General features: G+C 39.4%; 1 protein-coding gene across 1 annotated transcript in view; it reads right to left on the reverse strand.

The window, feature by feature from the left end:
* UNC80 (unc-80 homolog (C. elegans)) overlaps nt 1-22,511 on the reverse strand; it is a 295,977-nt gene that overhangs the window by 195,872 nt on the left and 77,594 nt on the right. The window contains exons 13-18 of the mRNA XM_006891958.1: nt 22,061-22,426; nt 16,114-16,260; nt 11,163-11,310; nt 8,038-8,186; nt 5,797-5,963; nt 4,432-4,530 (exon numbers count right to left, since the gene is read on the reverse strand). Coding sequence (XP_006892020.1) covers nt 4,432-4,530; nt 5,797-5,963; nt 8,038-8,186; nt 11,163-11,310; nt 16,114-16,260; nt 22,061-22,426 — 1,076 coding nt within the window. The remainder of the gene's footprint in view (nt 1-4,431; nt 4,531-5,796; nt 5,964-8,037; nt 8,187-11,162; nt 11,311-16,113; nt 16,261-22,060; nt 22,427-22,511) is intronic.

Raw genomic sequence — 22,511 nt, forward strand, 5'->3', positions numbered from 1 at the left:
TGGTGGGGATAGGTGTGTCAGAGACAGTAAAGTTGGCACAGGATAGAGCAGGGTTCAGGGCTGTTGTAAACGGGGTTGCTATGAGTCGCAAGTGACTCAACGGTATATAACAACAAACAACAACAAAATTTTTTCTTTTAATTGTGATTTTACCAAGAACATTTTGACTGCAACACTGAATAAGAGGAAAAATACAAATGGTCAATTGTATACAGATTTAGTTTTATCTCCCAAGACTAAAAAAAAAGTTAACTGTATTGTAATACTATTATTTTTTACTCACTAAATTGGCAGATTAGAATTATCTAAGGCTGATATGTGCAAAATTGACAGACAAATCCAAGTTCCAAGAACCTACCTGAAGGAAAATGACGAGATAATATTAACATGTAGTGAGCGAGAGAAATGTTTATAAGGGATATATGATTAGGTATTATTGTCATGACAGGAGTCCAGAATAAAGGCTGCACAGTGGAATGGACTTGGGAGGAGGGACTGTATAATAATGAAAGAATTTTTCTTTTACTTTTCAAAGAGAAGAGTGAATGGGGGGAGGGGTGGGCAGGGGGAAAAGTGCAACAATGAATGAATGGAAATCCAAAGTCTCTGTAAACTTTCATTAAAATGAATTTTTTAAAAGTCTCAAATATGGAAGTATTATTAGTCAACTCTGAATCTGAAAAACTGGAGACAATTTAAATCATCAACTTAGAAAAGAGTTGATTACTTTATAGAGTTTCCATCCTGTAATGACTATACCTGAATTTTAGAGAAGTATTGAGAGAGGAAGGAACTCACAGTGCAAGAAACCAGAGATGAGAAAACAGACTGCCCTCTCTGAGGCTACCCAATGCGGACAGAGAGTGGGGTGGAGCTCCCCATGAAAACAAGCGTAGAAGGAGGAGTGGCATCTACTTCCATAATAGCTTGCCTCCGGAAACCCTATGAACCTGGAGAGAGGGTGAAAGGCACCCAAGTGTCGAGGACTCTCCATCATAGGGTCGATATGAGTCACCAGCGACTCGATGGCACTTAACAACAACAACAATGAGAGAGGCTTTTGTGTGCAGTCAAAAGAAGTAATGCAATTACTAAAAACACGTAACAGGTTAATGTAAATGTGTAAGTGTGTTTGCCTGCTCAAAACACAGTTGACACAATACACTAAACATATTTACAGACCCTCTAGTTCGGACCTCTGGTGGCTCAGTGGTAAGGAGCTGTACTGTCAACCAAAGACACACAATTTGAATCCACCAGGTGCTCTGTGGAAGAAAGCTGGGTAATCTCGTCTCGTGAGATATACTGCCTCTGAAAACCTGCTGGAGGCTCAGCTATGAGTCGATACTGACTCAGTGGTACATAACACACACTTCTAGTTAGTTGTATTTAGATATTTTAATTATTTCCTTTAACTTCACTGAGTTTTCCACATTTGTCACCTTGAGCAACAAGGTGATTTGAAAAGATAGAATTATAGAAAATATTCTAGTAACACGTGATAGAATTTGCTTGTGGGATTTTAAAGTAGTGATTTGCTTTAAAGCTTTGGTGATGAATCTGGAATCTACTCAAAGTGCAACAATCCTATGCAAATAATTCCATTTTTGGAGACTCTATGTGTTATCTCCATAAATCTCACCAGCATACTATCTTGTTACTTTCTTTTAGATCAGGAATTCTGTTTATCAATTAAAGGATAAATTTAAATCAGTGTCCCTGAATATGATTTCTGAGCTACTTTTTCTCTATATGATTCCTCTGCTTTGAGAATGAGTGAGTGTGTCTATGGCCATAACACCCTGAATGCTCCCGATCTCATCTGATCTCCGAAGCTAAGCAGGGTTGGGCCTAGTAGTACCCAGATAGCAGAATGGGTAAAACAATGATGCTTACATACTCTGGATAGACAACCACTAGGAGGGGCTATTATTTTTTAGTTTTTCCTCATTAAAAAGCTGCATGAGTGCAATCAAAAGGGTGAGTAGCAATAATGAGTTTCATAGACATACGCACATAAAACTGTCTTTAGTAAAACTCAGTTAATATGAGTTAAAGATGAAGGAAAAGCAGCAAAGGGCAGAGAAGAAAAAAGAAAGGAAGCTAGAGTGGATGTTGGGATGTAAAAACCAAACTAAGCGTCCACTGCCCAGCGCTGAATGAGGACGTCTGGCATTCTCACCTCCCTATCAGGCTGTCAATCTAGGTGGAAGTATTTATGTATTACAGCCTGAGTGTTCACACAAGGAAAAAGACTGGTGCGAAATGGTGAGAAGTGACATGGTGTTGACTCATCACCAAACGAATTATTATGAAACCTCAACATTACACTTGATCTTAGCCAAAAGGCTGAGAAGCGATGAATGAAATCTCAACATTATCTATCAAAAAGATAGTCTTACTATTTTGCATCTGACCTGCCTACTTGGAAAAGTGGAGTGTCAACAAAAGAGAGGAAGATCCTCATAGGGATAAACTGCACGCAATGACTGCAGAAACGGGCTCACGTATGTCAGGAACGATGACAATGGTTCAGAAGAAGACAGGGTTCAAATGATCATAGGGTCACTATGGTTCATATTTAATTCCATGGCAACAAAAAAAACATAAGATCATTCCTACAGATTAGCTTAATCGGTATTATTTTGGGGAAAAATCCTTTCTCCTTATTTTGCATAGACATTATAAGGTGTGTAAATCTCTTAAAAAATGTTGTACTATTCAGGTACAGAACTTTGCCTTTCATATTATTTTATTTTTCCCCTAGAGTTTATATCTTAATTTCTTATAAGCCCTGAAAAGATTCCTTAAAGAAAGAATGAAACTGTGATTTTTTTGAGAAAGCAAGTGAAAAACAAAGCCTATTGGCTTAACGATGAGCTGACAATTGTTTTTAATAAGCTCACTGATGGCCTAAGCCCTCTTCAGTCATTGCAGCTAAGTTTATTTGCTGCCTTCCCAGTGGCTGCCGACTCCTGGTGATGTCATCCATAATGGAGCCTAAGGCCATCAGTCCTGTGCTGTCCCCATAACTGCAGACTGAACCACTGTGACTTGTAATGCTAATTTTTGAAAACAGATTATCAAGTCTTTCTTCTTAGTTCATTTTAGTCTCAAAGCCACTAAAAGCTGAACACCATCAGAGCAATATGTAAATGCAAGTTCCCACTGCTTGGCAGATGGTCATGGAGCATGAGGTGCACTGGCTGAATCAAAGGCAAGAACCCTACCCCTGAACTGCTGACATCCCCCAGTGGCACCATCATGGCAAGGAAACCCCACATGTTTCTGATCCTGTGAGCTCATTTATTTTCCTTTTAATTTTTCTGCCCACATTCACTGCCACTGAGGTAATTCCAGCTCACAGCAACTCTTTACAGTGTTTCCACAGCTGCAACTCTTAGTGAGAGGAGACTGTCCATCGTTTACCCTCAGAGCAGGTGGATTCAAACACCCAGAGACATGCAGCGTTTGGTTAGCAGTGAACACCTCATGGCGTATACCGCCTGAGCTCCTTTCCTTTGCCCATCTGGGAGTAGCCACGAAGATTCTAAAGTGCTGCTACAGCTGTATGGATTTCTTGTTCTTGACAACTTTATTTGTTACTGTGTTATGGTGAGATCTTATTCCATGACTGTGTACTTCTCCTGTTTGTTTTTCTGGAAAACAGACCAGAGATACAACAGTACCTAGAACACAGCGAGAACTTTCTTACAGGAGCGTCATTTAACATTGGAAAAGGTTTGGAGTAAATAAAAGGATGTTCATACTTGAAATTTAATTGCAGCATTTGCAGCTAAATAATTAGTCTCTCAGAAAAATATATAAGCATGAACATTGCATAAGACTAGGTCACATATTTAGTGTTTAGAATAATTCTCATATTTCTTGAGGGCACTAATTTAGAGATTCTTTTTCTTTTGCCATGATAAAAAGTGGAGATAAACTAGTATTAGAAAATATTAACTGGATCTTAGGAAAAGACCAAAGTGAAGCAAGTTAGGATCAGTGTGAGCTAAAGCTGGACAAGAGGCAGTTTTTCTACTTGTCCACCCACTTTTAACAAAAACCTCATTGATGATCATGACAGTCGTATTACAAAAATGAGAAAAGATTTATAAGTGCATTTTAGCAGAAAAGCTCATGACATTCCAAGCCCATTTCATTTGTATATTATTTTTCCAATGTGTCTGTAGTAATGTGCAAGAAAGCAGGAGAGACGGAGGTAAGCGTTCGTTAGGAAGATTCATTAATAAGCATGAGGTTGGTTCTTTTTGCTCCAGATTTGGAGAGAGCAATGGTATCAGAAATGTAAAGTGAAGGGCAGAAGCAAAGAAAAGGTAAGAGAGAAAGTGTAAAAGGAAAAAAAACATTTCTGGCAGTGTCAAGCCTTCTGCCTACTGCATGGAAACAAAAATCAATGATACTTACTGCTCTGGAGTTTGTGAAGGGCGGCCAGACATAAAGCTGCGGCACTCCTCAGGGGCAGAAGACACCTGGCCTTTATCCACGATGCTTCCTGCCTCTGACCTGTCAAAGGGCACATTTACTGATCACAACAGAGCAGAGAAAAACAAGCTCATCAACACTGTCACCACTTTCTAATATTTCATTATGAAAAACACTCTTGTACACACAAGCTATATGGCTCACAAGCATTAAGTCACCAGGGGTTCATGCTCTAAAAAATTTGTACCCCACCTTCTACTTATATCCAAAAGATGTGTTGCATTGGAATAATTTGCTGTAAAGAATCTTTAAAATGTCAAAAAGCAAGGATACTTGTTTAAAGACTAAGGTACACTGCCATCGAGCCATGGTATTTTCATTTGCTTCCTACACTTCCTGCTGGACAATGAATAAAGAGAGCTGAAGAAGAATTGATCCCTTTGAGTTATGGTGTTGGTGAAGCATATTGAATAGATTGGGATTGCCCAAGGGAAAAACTCATCTTTCTTGGAGGAAGCTAAATCAGATCATTTCTTAGAGGGAAGGATTATAAAACATAAGTCTCACATACTTTGAGCATGTTATAAGGTAGGGGCCAGTTCTTGAAAAAAGGCATCATGCTGGGAAAGGTAGAGGATTGGTAAAAAAGAGAAAGACCCTCTGAGATGGACCGAGGCAGCAACTATAACAATGGCCTTGAACATAACAGAGATCATGACGGTGATACAGGCTAGAGCAGGGTTTCGATCCGTTGTTCATAGAGTCGCTACGAGTTGTTGACTTGATGGCATCTTGAACAACAACACACAGTTGCATCACTCAGTGTTATCATCTTTATCACAAGCACCATAATTAACAACAAGGAGAATTTTAAGTGTAGATGCTTCTTCTAATCTTTTGAAAACATTTTATATCTAGGATGCACCAGACCTATTTAAGTTAGTAAGAAAGACTAGCAAAGGTCCTGCTCAGAAATTTGTCACACTGGTCATATTTAAAACATCACTTGTTCAACAGGATAATTTGGAATTGAGAATTGATTTTTTTCTCCAGGAAAAAGAAATCTATAGAAATGACTAAAACACAGGAAACAATTTACTGTATCTTGAGAAGGGAGCTAGAGTCAAGAAGTTAGGATACAATCAATTCCTACAAAAATGATACGTATTTGACAGCAAATGAATTCCTTTTCTAAGTTGCATTTCACTCACTAACAATAACAAGTGGATTAAGATAGGTCTTTATTCTTGAGCTGAAGTTGTCAGCATGTTGAGAGCCATATAGACAGAAGATCATGCTCTACTGGTATAAAGCAAACACAATGTTCACAGAGCTCAGGCCTCCAACCTTTTACCGCCTGTGGGCTTAGACTCCGGTTCATTTTCCTCCACTTTTTTCCCTGGTGCTAACTTCTCCGCGCTGTCAAGCAAAGCACTGAGGGCCACTCTCCTGAAGACATTCCCATGGGCTTCTTTGATAAACTGGACCAGCTGGCGAATATCACAGTAGAGTCCCTGTATGGAAGTAAGAGGGTGTTTGGGGCAAGAACGATAGTCATGTGGTCAAAGATTTTCACAGGAAAAGCAGGTGAAAGCAATTCCTTAGGCTTAGATGAACATTGGACTGTAAAAAGAAGCAGTTAATTTCTGATGAAAATGATGGGGTATTGCTGCTCCATAAGTCCCATAGAAACATTACCAAGATCCTTGCCTGCCATTCTTAGTATATTAAAAAAAATATGGGTACCGTGCTGCATATTCAGAAAGTCAAGTGTGTTATTAGAAAGACATGAATTTACCTTTCTAGTCATTGAATTTCCAATATTTAATTTTCTTTCTTACTTTTGACTTCTGAAGGAATGCCTTGAAATGTCTTAGAAAAAGACATCATGCTGGAAAAGGTAGAGAGCCGAAAGAGAGTGAAAATTGTGTGTTTGGACTAGAGATTTCACTATTTGTTCAACTCCTCCAACTTTTCTCCATCACTGTGCTAAAAGATGGTAAGGGTTTTTAACCTCTAACAAAGCATGACCATGCAAAGGATCATATATTTTTCTGGATAGATATAGCAAGTATAGCTTTGTTAAAGCTCATTTGATCATGTACTTGACTATGAACTTAAGAGCATGCAGAACTATTTAATAAAAAAAGTTGTACATTAAAAAATACATACACAAGACCTTTTTTTATTCCTTTTTAAATAATTTCCTTTTTACTTTATGCATCATAAAAACTGTTAATACATTCTTTAAAAAAATTGAAAAAATGCAATAAAACTGAATGCAAATGCTTAAGAAACATTTCCATGGCTTTAATTTTTGAAACCTAAGGCTACCGGGGCAATTATGATCTCCAGGGACGTGGAAGACTGGGCCACTGAGGAAGATGGAGAGAGGCATCTGAGTCGTGTGGGTAACGGGGTCTGTGCCATTCACTCTACTCTTTACTAGTTCTTCCAGGACCCTGAGAAGCCAGCTTTGCAAGCCCACCAGAGTGCTGACCCCAAGCATGCCTCAGAAAGCACTATGGAAACAGTGGGTGTGGACAGATTGAGACTTGGGAAGCCTTCCCTGGCCCAAGGGCAATGACCACAGTACTCTGTGATGTGGGGACCACATCAATGGCTGAAGCCAAACTTTTAATCATTCTGGTAGGAAGAACATTTAAAGTCTCATTTAAGATGATTTAAAGAAATTCAAGAAAGAGAATTTCTTCTAATCATGAATTTGTGGACTGAGACTAATAAACACTCACGTATCAGTTAAGTCAAATTACTACTCATCATGAGCAAATGATGTCAAGGTTACAGTCAAGTACCAAGAATCTTGGACTTTTGACATTGGTTTTGACATTCAGCAAAGTTAAATACTCTTTGGCTTGGGATTTTGCTGTATTTATAAAGTTAAATGAATCATTTCGAATTGATTAAATTATTTCCTTGATTTAGGCATTTCAGCATAGTGTTAATGGGAAAATAACCTGATTTTTACATTGGCACCATGTTAATTGATAGATTAGTAAACCAGAGAAATGCTCCTTTATTTCCTGGAGAGGTCTGAAAGCATGGCAGGTCTGACAACCTTAATCTACATCTTAGTATCCCAACCACAATCTCCTCTGTAGCAATTACGCACTAAATTGAACAGCGTGGTTTCTACCCAGGCTTCTTGTGGCTTCAGTGTTTTAATTAACACTAGCTTTTATAAACGTATCTGAAAGATTACAGTGCTCGCTAGAAGAATGCAAAGCAAATTACTGTAGCATATTGGCATTAAATTACTAAAGTAAGTACAGTTTCAAATAACGCTTGATATGTTTTTAAATATATTATGCTCAAACATACCATCTCAAAGCACTTTGAAACTTTCTCACTAAACATCATGGAAGCTCTGAGATGGAAGAGAATGAGGTATTAATCAACAGGCACTGTAACAGATAAGAAAAAGGATAACTGTGTTGCTAAGACTTTGCTATAAATGTGACTGGTGGCATTTTAACATTCAAGTGGAAGATGTCAGTCTCCAACCTCATTTCCTTTCCTCAGAATGAGACTGAGACTTCCTGTCGGAAGAAAAGATGAGTTCCTCACCAGGTTCTCAGGACTGTGCAGTTCGTGTGTGGTTGAAGCACAGCGAGTGATGAGGGATTTGAACATCGCACCGACGATGATGCCTTCTACACTCTGGGCTGTGGATTTGTTGTCTACTGTGGTGAAGTTATTTCCAAACCCAGCCTTGTCTGGAATGCAAATACACATGTTAACGGTAATCTTTCCTTTACGTTGTGCTGTTTAAAGGCATAATGAATTACTCAGCAATCAGGAATTAATGAAAGATGAACAGAAATAAAACCTAGAAGAGTAAAGACACTCCTAGTTGAGTAATCTCTGTGGGGACTTTGGCACAAATGAACTGTATTTTTCTTCAGGATCTTTTCCATGATATAGCCAATACCATTTGTGAGATGTGTTCTTTGACAAATCTTAGCAATGAATCTAGAACAAACTATGATCAATGACAGAAGTCATTGACGAGAAAAAGGACAATTATAAGATTGCTAATGTAAAAAAACTAGAAAAGGTCTGCAAACTATAGAAAACCACAAGGAAAGGTTTATGCACTGATAAAATCCACCCTGGAGAGTTAACAATAATGAGAAGGGAAAGGGGAAAAAAATTAAAGAAAATGAAGCTGAAACGGGAATCAACAACTGATGTTGGGAAAAACTTTTAGATTGAGAGTTTTAGGGGGTTTTTGTTTGGTTTCCCCCTCCACAGTCCTCTGCATTTTCCTCTTTATTAGGGCATTAGTGAAAATTTAAAACAAACAGAAGTAACTTCTTGCCTTCCTCCTCCAGCTTTATTGGATATTTTAAGATGGCATTTCTATTTTCTAGGACTTCAGTTGCTTTTTACATTTGACTTTTAAAAACTGATTACAGCAAATGAAGCATAGTTGTCTTAAGTGATATAGTATACAAAAATAACATCTTTTTTTCCTGTGAAAATGCATTTCTCTGCAACTCCTGAATAGCTCCAAATTAGGCCAACTCTGAGCATTGATATTTACTCTGAGTTTCAGTCTTTTTTAGAAGATGATCAACAACAACAACAACAACAACAACAAAAAAGAAATTATCTACTAAATGCCCTCTCAATTGATTCCATCCTATTGGTGTTAAGGGAGACCAGTTGGGTCGACCAGCAGTAGAATGAAGTGGGGTTGACCAGTTGAGCTGAACACAGAGAGGCAAGAGGCTCTGTGAGGGATTTGCTTGGACCCTGGGAGCAAAAGGGGGACTGTGTCTTGGGTCTTGCCACGAGCTATTCAGCACTTTGAGTAACTTCTTACTTACTCTCAGTGACTCAGAGAGTGAAAATCAGAAACCTTGTAGCAATACATTGTTTTCTAACCTAGATACACATGAAATGTGAGGGGCCTGAGGTCATCACTGATTGTGGCATTTTATGCCATTTTATCAGATATCCAAAGACCTTGTGTAGAGGACACCCAGGGATACGACAGCTTTTCTGAAAGAGTTCTTGTGTCTTGTGTGCTCGGTGTGGTCTGTAGGTGAAGGCAGGTACAGCTCAATGTTGTTCAGATGGGCCTTATGCCCTTCTTCTTGTCTCTGATCCAGTTCTCAAGAATTGCAGGTGAAATAAAGCGTGTAAAGCAATATGTACCTTATTACTAACGACTCACTGACGGACAGTTGGTAGGGGACTATTTATGGATTTTACATTACAGAGAGAATATGCTTTATTCTATGCTTATTGTTTCTATTTCAAACAGCTTAAAAATGCAGCACAAAAATTAGCTTGTAACTAAGAATTTCTCTTGCAATGTCTCAACTACAATTTTAACTCAATTCATTGGTCTTAATTTATGATGATGCTGATTGGAAACAGTGTTGATAACATCATAGATTGTCTCAGAGGTTCTACAGAGAAGTAATATTTTCTTTTCAACAGATAATCAAGCAATAAATCCTGAAATAACAGAAGGAAATGGTTCCTAAACGCCATCAGATATATTTTCATTATATATTCATCAACTATTATCATGCACCATGTATTATATAAGCAATAAGAGTAAATACTATGAAGTAATTGTCTCCCAGATCTAATTAAGTAATTTATTTTATTCAAGTTTCATGCATCACTTCCATTTCATTATTGTATTTGCATTCACGTGGTATTGGAAACATTCACTTTATTACAGATGCAACTAAGTGTATGTTGGTCTCTCATCCAATGTGGTGGTGTGAAGTGCCATCGAGTCGTAGACGACTCATAGTGACCCTATAAATGAAAGACCTGAGCACTGTTCATAGTTTCCAGAGGCAAGCTATTTTGTAAGTGGATGCCACTCCTGCTTCCAAGTCTGTTTTAATCTGGGAGCTCCACTGAACACTGTCCACCATGGGTAACCATTATTACATTTGGCACATCAGTGCCACAGTGTTTAGCATCACAGCAACCACCCAAAATAGGATTGAAAAAAAAACCCAATTTGAGAAAAAAACAAACAAACAACAAACCCAAACAAACAATTTGAACCTTTGGGGCTTGAAGCCACCACCTGCCTTAAACCCTAGGCCAAGCTTCAAAGGCCTCGCTCCTGGGGGGAAGAGCAGTACTGCACGTCAAACACAAGCCCTAAAAAGCACAAGTGAATCTTCATAATATTTTGTTGGTCTAGATATTGATGCATTTCTTGATCTTTAAAAAATTTAAAATATGCATATATATATACACATTATACATTATTTTTACCCAAATAATTTATTTCCTTTCATGTTCTATTTTGTGTGTGGGGGAATAGTTTGAAAGACTTATGTCTGGCACAAAATTGTCTCTCAATTCATACTTGGTGAAAGAGTAAATATATTCTACTAATACTTGGAGCTACATTTACCTCCGTTGTCATCATATAGAAGGTCAGGTAAAGAGAGGAATGTACCATGAGTATAAGAACAGAGGAGTAATGTTAGGACCCCACATTGAGGTAGACTGGCCTCAATGAATGAAAAATGTTTCCACAAGGATGATGTAAAAGACTTTCTCATTTACAATCTATATAGGCACAGACCCCTTCACGCACAAGCCCCCCCAACATCTTTTTCCTGTATATTCTGTTTCCACAAATTTAGTGTAACGTGAAATACTACCTGCTCCATCTTCTAGAACTCACGTGGTGCAGCATTACTTACTGTCAGTGACTGGCTCCATACAAAATCCTAGCAAAGCATGCAAGAAGTCCACTACATTATTAAGGGAGTCCTTGTTCACATAGTCCCTCATGGTTTGTCGGAACTGCATCTTATCTAGCTTGTATAGCTTAGTAAGGCAGTTCTGGGCCTGCAATGAAGGAAGAACAGTGAAAAAGTCAAAAGTACCAGCTTAAACTACAGATATCATTATCCTGTGACAGTTACAAGTCTTCGAAGGCAAAGGTATCTGTCTATTCCCACTGGCAAGTCCTGGCCAAGCCTCCTGACTCTTCTTGTCTGAACTAAAGACTGAGCAGTAAGACAGTGAGAGACTGTTCCTCCAGAAAACCTCAAAATTATGGTCTCATGCTTGTCTCAGGAGGTCAGTACTGTCACTAAGATCAAGATTTTAAGGTCTCAGTGAAAAAGCTCGGTGTTACATTAACTTAAGAGCTAATGCATATTTAGAAAACCTCAAAGGCTTTATTATGTTGTTGTTGTTAAGTGTTGTGGAGTTGTAGACGACCCATAGCAACCCTACACACAGAATTCTTGAATGCAAACATTTCATCTTTTCTCCAAATTCATAGAATTTCTGGAAGTAAGCTTTTCTGGAAGTGGATGCCACTCATGCTTCCAAGCCCAAAGGCTTTATACAATGGGAAAATGATACCATTCCCATTCTCAGTCACTTAGACATTAATCAGAGTTGGTGATGGTCATAGCAAGAGGACAGAGGGCACAGGAAATGGGGATTCAGTGTCCCCTTGGATGGGCAGGGCTGGAAAGGTCTTTGAAACATTTAAAAAGTCACTTATTGCTCTCAAGTTGGACCTGATTCATCATTGTCTTTCTGGTGTGTTTTCAGAGGCTGTAAATCACATGAAAGTAGACTGTCCATCATTTCCTCTCAGAGCCACTGGCGATCTTGAACCATCAGAGGGGCAAGACCTTTAGGTTAGCAGTGCAACTCTTTATGGACTATGTCGCCAGCATTTCTCTTGACGTATGTAGGAAACATACATTCAATCAAGGGTAGTTTGATTAAATATCTACATGGTTACATTTGAATGTGAAATGATAATTAAATAGAAGTTCAATTTATAGATTTAAAAAGAAAGTGTCTATTGGTTGGACAATGCAACTTAAAATGATATTCTATGGCTCAGATAATAATTTTGGTATGTGGCAAAGAGGAAGGGAATAATTCCCACTGTTAGAATCAATAAAATCAAGGCCACTGACTGCAGAAGGCCAGAGACACAATGTTCATATACAACGTGAGGGTCACAAAGGGTGTCCTAGCCCTCTCCTACCAGAAAAAGGAGAGTTCACATGTTACTTTACTGTCTTAAAAAATATTTCTTTCATATAAATGCATCATAGCATGTATACTCACACTAAGTGTTGATGTAGGGTAATATCCCCCTGATATTACAGCTGAAGAAATAGAGGTGCAAGTCAAGAATTGTCCAAATTAATATAGTATGCATTATGGCAAAGTCAAAACTAGAAGATAAGGCCTTCTCTCCTAATCCAAAGTTATTATTTTTTTTGAGAAATGTATTTTGATAACATCTACTCTCTAAAAGGACTTAAGATAATAATAGATATTAGCTGATATCTTGATGTCTGAATAAGAGATATTTGAAGAAATTGAAAATAGTAGAATTAAGCAATTCAAGAAGAAAGATGGCAATGCGTGGATCACCTCATGGAGGGCAGAAAACTTTGGACAACTAGGTAAGGAATGTAAGTCAGATGAAGAAAGGCCATTTTGACCACTACCAAAGAAAAATAGAAGTTATGTTACCATTTTTGCAAATCAACATCCAAGGGGGAAATGTTGGAAAGATTAAGAAAAACATATGCCAAATAGCTACAACTTGGATTCAGAAATGGGCTTCTTCTTATGACCTTGCAATAATCTCTTTGACTATATCAAAAGTTGGATTGATAGATAACTTTCTGATTCTGCCTTTACTAGACTCTACACTCATTGCTGTCAAGTCATAGTGACCCATTGTTGTTCTTGTTGCTCGGTGCTGGCGAGCTGCCTACAACTCACAGCGATCCTGTGAACAACAGATCTGAACCCTGTCCTGTCCTGTGCCATCCTCATCATCTCTGCTGTACTCCGAGCCCATTACTGCAGGCACTGTGTCAACACATCTCACGAAGGGCTTTCCCTTCCTTCGCTGACCTTTCCAAGTAAAATGCTCTTCCTTATAGTGTTTCCAAGGCTGTAATCTTTATAGAAACAGCCACGTCTTCCTCCCCTGGAGCAGCTGGGGGAATGGGGTTGCCAGCCCCTCAGTAGCAGCCAAGTACTTCATCACTGTGTCACTAGGGCTATTCAGAAGATTGGAAATTAGGAGATTTTTTTTCCCTTCAGAGAGGTTATTGGATGCCAGAGCTCAAGTAAATTCATTTTTATCTCTTACAAAACAAATGCTAAATTTTTGCAATATGACATTTACAGAGCACTTAAGTAAAATAGGTACTCCACTGAAATTATTTGGTGATCATCCCACAAAGAATTTGTGAAGATGTCCATTCTAGTATTTGCAAAGCACTTTAAATTCTACATTGAAAAGCCCTAAAATATAAATTCTTTTTTTTTTTTTGCCATAAAAGACACTAATGAAATATATAGTTTTAATCTGCTCTTCAGAGTCTATTTGAGCATCTGAGCAAGAAAATATAGGCAAGAGTCTGAATTTTAAAGATGAAATAGTCTTATTCTGAATAAACATTCAAGCTTATTCAGGAAAGAGATATAACTACTAAAAACTGGATTCCTTTCTAATAACTTAGGACTATTAGCTAATTCTTAGTGCTCCAGTGACTTAGTCCACAGTGAGTCGTGCTGCCAACTCAAAGGCAGTGCTTCTCTGGGGGCTTCAAATGCCCCAGCAACTCTGCTGGAGAAAGATGGTCAGCTTTTCCTCATTAGATTTACAGCACCAGAAATCAAGTGGAGGGTTGCTATGAGTTGGAACCACCTCTATAGGGAGAGACAGAGGAAGTGATGATCAGGCTAATATGAGAAGTATTGAGGGGCTGATTAGATACTGAAATGTACCAGAACTTTGACGAGAATAAACTTGCCATAATCTGTCTTTAAAAATAAGGATATGGAAGGCCTGACCTAGTAGAGATGATAAATCCTCTTAATATTTTAACAGTCAAATGATTCGTGAAAATCCAGTGCTAGAAAAATCTGGAAAAATCTAGCTCCTTGAATGAGACATTTTCTCAGGAAAAGTTTTCAAATGTACCGTTCTTGGGGAATGAGTTCACTGAGCATAAATTAGCAAAGGTGATTTCTATGAGTACGGAACAGGGATACAGAGTAAGCAAGGAGTTTCCACTCATGTCAACAGAGATTAAAAGGCAGGTAGAAAACTGGACATCATGATAGAGAACATGTTCTACTCTTGGAGAGGAAAGTGGGGTGGACTGTGCAGGAACATTGGTCTAGAAGGAGAATTCTCATCCGACTAACTCTGATTTTTCCAGGTCTGGTTGTTAGAGCCAAATCTTATCTCTAAGTATGTCTCTTATTATACTTTAGTGTTCTAGTCTACGGAATCTGCCTTTCATAGGAGGAAAGGCATGGTTTATTTAACCTAGACGGCATTTATTCATCTTGTGATAGAATTCAAAGTTAAAGATCAAAAAAGCGCATATGCAAATGCAGCATGGAGGCCATGTCAGCCTTCTATTGCATTATTAATCCTTATTTTTATTATTTATTTCAAAATCTGGATCATGGTCAATGTTTCCATGTATCAGGATTTAGAAGTTAATTACTACTAATATAAGCTCCCACATATCCATAAAAAACTAATACACGATAGAGACTAAAAAGATGAAAGGAACACAGGTGGCAGATGACAGATAAGTAGACAGACAGAAAAATAAGTAGAGAGGTATACAGCTAGCTTAGAGATAGATCAAATAAACGAGAGCAATAAAGAAGAAAAGAGAGGAAGCAAAGAGAAAGGGGAAAAGTAAGAAAAGAAGGAAAAGATTCCAGCATGCTGCTAATCCTGTGTGAACATTTCAAGACAAAACCTAATGCCAGGGAATAATGGATTGGCATTAAATTTTGCCAAGATCCTCAAACTCTGCCAAGAGATGCTGCAGGGCTTTCTGAACTCGTGTGTGTATCAAGCCCTATTCTTTGATAGAAAGTTTAATTACGACTTTTATTTAAATGCACATATGAAGCACCCAGCTCTGGGCTTGCTCTTATCTGAAAGGGAAAGTAACAGTTAAACGATACGCACTAGGATACAATCCCATTCCATGGCTGGATTATGCCCAGCAAATCCAAGGGCAGAGTTACAAGTTTCACACAGCTCAAAGGGTCATGATCTCCAATATCAAGAAGTCAGTGTACACACACACACACACACACACACACACACACACACACACACACACAAAGCAGCCAGAAAATGACCAGTTGCTTTTACAGTCCTGAGTTATCCAAATAAGGGCCATTTTCAATATCTAAGCAAGTACACAAAATAAAGTTTCAGAGTTTCATCTATTTCTCTAAAATAAAATCTGCCTCTGCTGCACTCAGGCAGACAAATACAAAGTGATTTTTCACAGACCTTTTGTAGTTTGCCATGTTAGCTCATCTTTGCAAAGCCTTTCAAACTATAGATCATATTTTCCAATTATGCATTTTTTTAACTGATTGATAGTTGATCTGCTCAAGGCAAGAGGTGGAATTGTTTCTCCAGTTAAACTTTGCCAAGCCCGTGTTTCAGGTGTCTTGAGATAGCACCTCCTCTACTCAAGACATGGTTCAGAACTACTGTGAAATACAGTGTATTTTGGGAAACACTGACCCTTATTGACAAAGGACTTATTCTTGAATTGGAGGAAAGGAACAGGGAGGGAGAGGAAATGGAATCTACTTTACTTCTCTTACATTCTCCCGGAATACCTGGTGTCTCAGACGATCTCCAGAGAGCCCCCGATGTCCTTCTCCACAACCATAGGCACATCCCAGAGACTTGACTATTTTGATGAGCATGGTGAGGGCAAGCCTATGGTTGCTTACAGGTGTACTTTCGTCCTATACCCGAGGGGAAGGGGGAGAAAGAAAGGTCTGTTTGCTTTGCCATTAGATTCCTTTGCTATTAAGATTCTGCTTTATGATTAAATCATGTGTGTACATTTTGAAGTGAGTCCCTGTGATTTTGAAACACTGAGAATTGTCAAGGGCCCCAAGAGTATGCTAACTACTAAAAGTTAGTCAGGGGGTTGTTGTTGTTAAGTGCCATTGAATCATAGACAACTCATTGTGACCCTATGAACGAAAGATCTGAACACTTGTATAGCTTCCATCATTTCTCTAAGTTCATAGTGTTTTCAGAGGCAAGCTATTTTGGAAGTGGATGCCACTCCTGCTTCCAAGCTTGTTTTAATCAGAAAGCTCCACCAAACATTGTCCACCATGGGTAGCCAAATAACATTTGACATATCATATCTCAGTGGTTAGCATCACAGAAGAGATCCATATTTGTTCCTATTCCCAAGAAAGATGACCCAAAAGAAGGTGAAATTTATCTATCAATATCATCAATTAATATCACATGCAAGCAAAATACTGCTGAAGATCATTCAAAGGGGAAAATATATAATAATGAATAAATGAAAATCCAACTTTCCTGTAAACTTTCATTAAAATCACAATTAAAAGAAATAAAAGTTACTGCACAATTTAAAGGAAAGAATGATGAGCTCTTATCTTCTACATGAAAGGTTGGTGGTTTGAACACATCTAGAGGCTCCATGAGAGAAACACACTTGATTATTCGCTTCTGTAAGATTAAAGGCAAGAAAAGTCTGTGTGGCAGACCTATTCTCTCACAGAGGTTGCTATGAATTGAAAACGATTCAGTGTCACCTAACAATATAGTAATAACACAAGTGCTAAAGGACATGAAGGAATGATTTTTATTAGAAGACACACTTTATTGGACTAACAGAACAACGAGAGAGAGAGAATGAATATGACTGTTAATGAAGGGAAAAAGCCAACATATATTTCTAGAAGCTACTAGGACTTCTAAGAGAATGAACAGGTTCATCCAGGAGAGGGTTAAACCAGGCTACTCCTTGGAGGCAAGGATTCGGAAGCTGTCAGACATACTTTGGACAAGGAGGGATGATGTCATGCTTGAGAGAGTGGAGGGACAGTACAGGAGAAGAAGATCCTCAGTGAGAGGGATTGATTCAGTGACTGGGGTAATGGGTGCAGTTGTGTCAGAGACAATAAGATTGTCACAGGATAGAGCAGGGTTATATGAGTCACAGGAGACTTGGTGGCACATAACAACATCTAGTCTCTCAAAAAACTCATTGGCATTAAATCAGAACTGACTCATAGCTGACCCTCCCTGTTTCCTGGGAACCCTGCCTAAAACAGCTCAGAAAATCACTAATGAACTGTATGACTTGAGCTTTTGGAAGCTCTAAATTGCATGGGAGGAGACTGGCCATCTTTACCCCAAGAGCAGCTAGTGGATTCAAACCTCCAAAGAGGCACTGCATTTGAGTTAGTAGTACAACTCCTTACGGAATGTGTCATCAGAATTCTGTCTCTCTCATCAGCAGGCTTCTAATAACACTAAACAGGGATTACTGCTGATTTTCTAGGACTCATCAAAATCTGGAACTTTTAAACCTCATAGTAGCTTCCAAAATTTTTGAGTGACTTCTCTAACTTTTACTGTTTTGTGAAAAAGAGACAAACAAATAAGGCAAATATACAGAACTTTATGAAACTTTCAGCATGATTCGCCTCCTTGAAGCAGAAGTAAGAAGCTCTCCTATGATGAATTATGAGGCTTGTTATCACTGTCTCTTTTGATCCACCTAATTCTTTGGAGGACATACTTTTAGAAAAAGAACTTTCTAAAGTTATTTCCATGAGGCATAGGAAGTTGTTACTAAGGAATGTCACAGTCAGAGTGGAACAGAAATTATCTTGAAGAAGGTTCAGACTGATCCAATCTTCCCATCTACAAGCTGCCTTCAGTATATACATCATGGATCTAATATTCCAGTTGCTAGTCCTTAATTATGAAGCTCTGGTGACCTACTAATAAGAAACTGTGCTGCAACCCCAAAGTCATGTGGTTTGAATTCACCAGCTGCTCCACAGGAGAAGGATGGGCAATCTTCTCCCATGAGATTTACTGCTTCTGGAAACTTGCTGGAGGGCCACCTTTGGGTTGGTTCTGACTCCATGGTAACTAACAGAGACTAACAAGCTTAAAAAGGTGGTCTAATACTAAGAAGCTGTGCTGCAATCCCAAAGGCACGAGGTTCAAATCTACCCACTGCTCAGTGGGAGGATGGGCAATTTCCTTCCACGTTTATTTGCTGCCTCTGAAAACCTGCTGGAGGGTCAGCTGTGGATTGATTGTGACTCAATACACAGCAAGTCCTTAATTAGGGTGCTCTGGAGGTTGGGAGGTTAAGGAACTGTGCTAACGCAAAGGCATGCAGTTCAAATCCACTAGCTGCCCTGTGAAAGAAAGATGGGCAATCTCTTCCCAAGTGAGTCACTCTCTCTGAAAATTGCTGGAGGCTCAGCTCTGAGGGGTTCCATCTCAACAGCACATAACAATAATCCTTAATTGTGTAAGATATTTGACAATCTTTTTTTTAGGTTTTCCTCACCTGTGAATTAAGATGCATAATAGCACTAGAGGTGGAGGAAGGGAGGGTTGTTGTTGTTAGGTGCTGTCAAGTCGAGCATGACTCATAGCGACCCTATGAACAAAAGATCTGAACCCTGTTCTATCCTGCGCCATCCTAACACTTCCTGACACACAAGAGCCCACTGTGGCAGTCACTGTGTCAATCCACCTGGTTGAGGGTCTTCCTTTTGAATGAAAATCTAACTTCCCTGTAACCATTCATTAAAATCACAATTATAATAAAAATTTTTAATTAAAAAGAAAAGCAGCAGCATAATAGCTACTTTTCCTACTTTGTAGGTTTCTTGTGCAGAAGAGCTTCCCCCCCTCCTCCCATGGTTATATATGATAAGCCCAACATGTAACTTTGAGACTGCACGCATAGGAAAATTACCTAAAGATCAGTTCATTGTTAAGTACTGCCATGACAGAGCCATCTCACAATTGACCCTCCAGCAGGTTTTCGGAGGCTGTAAATCACACAGGAAGAGACTGTCCATCTCTCTCCTGCAGAGCTGCTGGTGTGTTCAAACCCCAAGCCTTCGGATTACAGAGCGACTTCTTACCACTAAGCCACCATAGCTCCCAAAAGTATATGGGGACCGTGGAAGTGGATGTGGTATCTTGACAATGTCATGTGTTCTTAGGTGGTAGAGGAGTTTCCTTCCCCATGTTATGGAGCTGATTCCCTGCTTTTCTAATTCAAAGGTTCACGCAGTGAATGTGGGGCTGGTTCTCACCTTCTCACTGATTCCCCCTTCAGGACTGAAATATTCATCCTCTCAACAATGGGTGTATGGCTGTCAGCCTTCAGCTAAGTGCTTCCCCAGAAAGACTCCCAATGAGATGGACTGACACAGTGACTTCAGCAATGGGTGTTAGTGTGTCAGAGACCATGAGGACGGCACAAGATAGCACAGGGTTCAGGGCAGTCATTCTTAGGATCTGAGTCATACTCAACTTGATGGCACCTCACAACAACAAAGAGAGCCACTAAGCGGAAGGCCATGACCTTTGCCACTGGCTCACTCTTTCCCCCACCAATGGCAAGTGAGTGCAGGGGCAGGAGGAGACAAAAGCCGGCTCCTCTGCCCCTGTTGGGGACAGGAGTCATTCCAGCGCCTGTGTGACTGTTAGAGCATTACTGCCGTTCAACTTCTCCCCGCTTTCGTTCCATCCTGCTCCTCTCACATCTCACAGATGGTGATCCTGACAGCACTTTTCTGCAAGCCTTCTGCCCACGTGTCTCCCCATCTGAGACCGTTTCCTGGGAACCTTGCCTTAGACAGCTCGAAGAGTCACTAATGAAATGAATGACTCAAGCTTATTCACAGACCATTGTTACTTTATTAATTTTTACTAATTTAGGACTAATTTTTCAGTTTGGATTCAAAGCCTTGCAGTAAGTTTTATAAGTCTTATAAGCCACCCGGTGTCCTACCTATGACAATTTTAGTATCTATCTGTTGGAGCTCTTGTGAGGACTAAAGGGGCTAATAATAATACTTGAAAGGCACATAATAATAGCTAGGAGTCACTGCTGTAAGTCAAGACCAACTGGAAGCAAGTCTCCATTCAAATTTCTAAGGTGGTGAATCTTTTCAGGAGACTGTCCATCTTTCTCCCATGGAGCAGCTGGCGCCTTTGAACTGTTGACCTTTCTATTAGCAGCTGGATGCAGTAAACACCACACATTAGGGCTCTTTTAGATATCAGTTAAGTAAATACTATTCTTTCTTAGTGATGGAGAACTGTTATTCTATGTATAAGTAAATCAACTATTCTGAGAAAAAGGTGACTTCTCTGAATCGATGCAGTCTCTTGGGTGGATAGCTTGAGCAGAGGTCAAGAAGAGGTCAGTACCAACTGGTTTCTTAACAGAGCGCTGTGTACAGGCATAAAAGGTACATCCAGATGCAATGATGCCTTGGAAAGTTCACCTCAGGCAAGGGTGTACCTAGAAAATTGTCTTCCGTGTATTTTTAAATTGCTCTGTGTTTTTTTTTTTTTTAAAAAAAAACAACAAACACAAAAACCTTTGCTCTGAAAGCTCTTTGTAAATAGACTGTCCTTTTTTTAGACCTTCAAATGTTCTTGGGATTTAGAAACACTCAGAAATCTGACATCCTCTCCAAGCCACAGGTGAGGGTCAGAAGAGAAATAACATTGTAAGATCTCAGTACAAGTTAGTAGTGAATACAGAATCAGGAATCAGGTCTTCCTATGGCCTTGATCAATTCCCCACGCTTCTACAAAGCTGAAAAATCAGATAAACTCTATTATTCAACTGATAATTAAAAAAAAAATGGGTCCAGAACAGAATCTGTGTGATTCACAAACACAAAGCACTTGGCCTATGATCAGGAGTTACTGTATTTCTTGGGAAGATGAAAAGAATTCTTTTGCAGAACTACAAATTGTTTATAGCTTAATGGCTGTTCGGAGAACTCAGACTCGGACTTTCATGATGATTAAGAGAGAACATTGGTCAAAATAACATTTATAGTAGCAAATTTTAGTATCTAGATCTAGATAGTGACTAGGGATGATAGAAAGAGAATTGATGCCTTTGAGCTGTGGTGCCGGAGAAAAGTGTTGAATATACCATGGAATGCTAGGAGAACAAACAGGTTTGTCCTGGAGAGGGGGAAGCTGGCCTGCTCCTTGGAGTCAAGGATTCTGAAGCTTTGTCTGACATACTTTTGACATACATGTTGCAAGGAGGGCCCTGTCCTTGGAGGGACATCATGTTTGGGAGAGTGGAGGGACAGCGCAGGAGAGGAAGACCCTTGATGAGATTGATCAGTCTGGTGATTGGGGCAATGGGAATGGGTGTGTCAGAAACAATGAGATTGGCACAGGATAAAGCAGGGTTTAGAGCTCTTGTACATAGTGGTCATTATGAGCCTCAAGTGACTCGACGGCACATAACAACAACAGTATAGTATTTAGGTGTGAAGTTGACAAGACAGATGCGCAGATCATCAATAAGAAATTAGATGAAAATGCCACTCAAAATAGAAACAATACTTGTCAGAGAAATTTCTCATATAAAGTAAAACCCTCATCTAAGCTTTCATGCGATGCAAGTAATGAACTGTACACTCATTGGGAAAAGAACGAGAGGTAACATTTTACAAGGCCATTAAAGCAGTTCAGCCATACCTTTTCTTGGTTCTTCTCATTCTTCTCATAGGGGCCCCCACCACCACCGCCGCCTCCTCCATCACCGCCTCCTCCTCCTCCGTCACCCCCTCCTCCTTCTTCTCCCCCACCGTCTCCAGCTCCACTAACTGAAGGACCCCCAAATCCACTGGTGGAACTTCCAGATGCTCCTTTGAACTGGAAGGTTCCCTCACTCGGTCTCTTTTCCATAGTCTCATTTTCCTTGTTTTCACTCTTCTTTCGATTCTTTTCTACACAGGGCACCACGCCCAGCTGAAGCAAGCATTCGACAATGTTTAGTGCCACATCACAGATGCGGGAGCTGATGTCATGGTTAATCACAAGATAAACAGCCTTGAGAACCACCTAGGGGGTGACAAAGGTAAACACAGAGTGATTAAATTACCCATACTACTTTATACTATATTACCCACACACCAAAAAAACCAAA

The sequence above is a fragment of the Elephantulus edwardii genome, unplaced genomic scaffold (assembly GCF_000299155.1).
Source record: "Elephantulus edwardii isolate Elephantulus edwardi_28Jun2011 unplaced genomic scaffold, EleEdw1.0 scaffold00106, whole genome shotgun sequence".
NCBI classification, from domain to species: domain Eukaryota; kingdom Metazoa; phylum Chordata; class Mammalia; order Macroscelidea; family Macroscelididae; genus Elephantulus; species Elephantulus edwardii.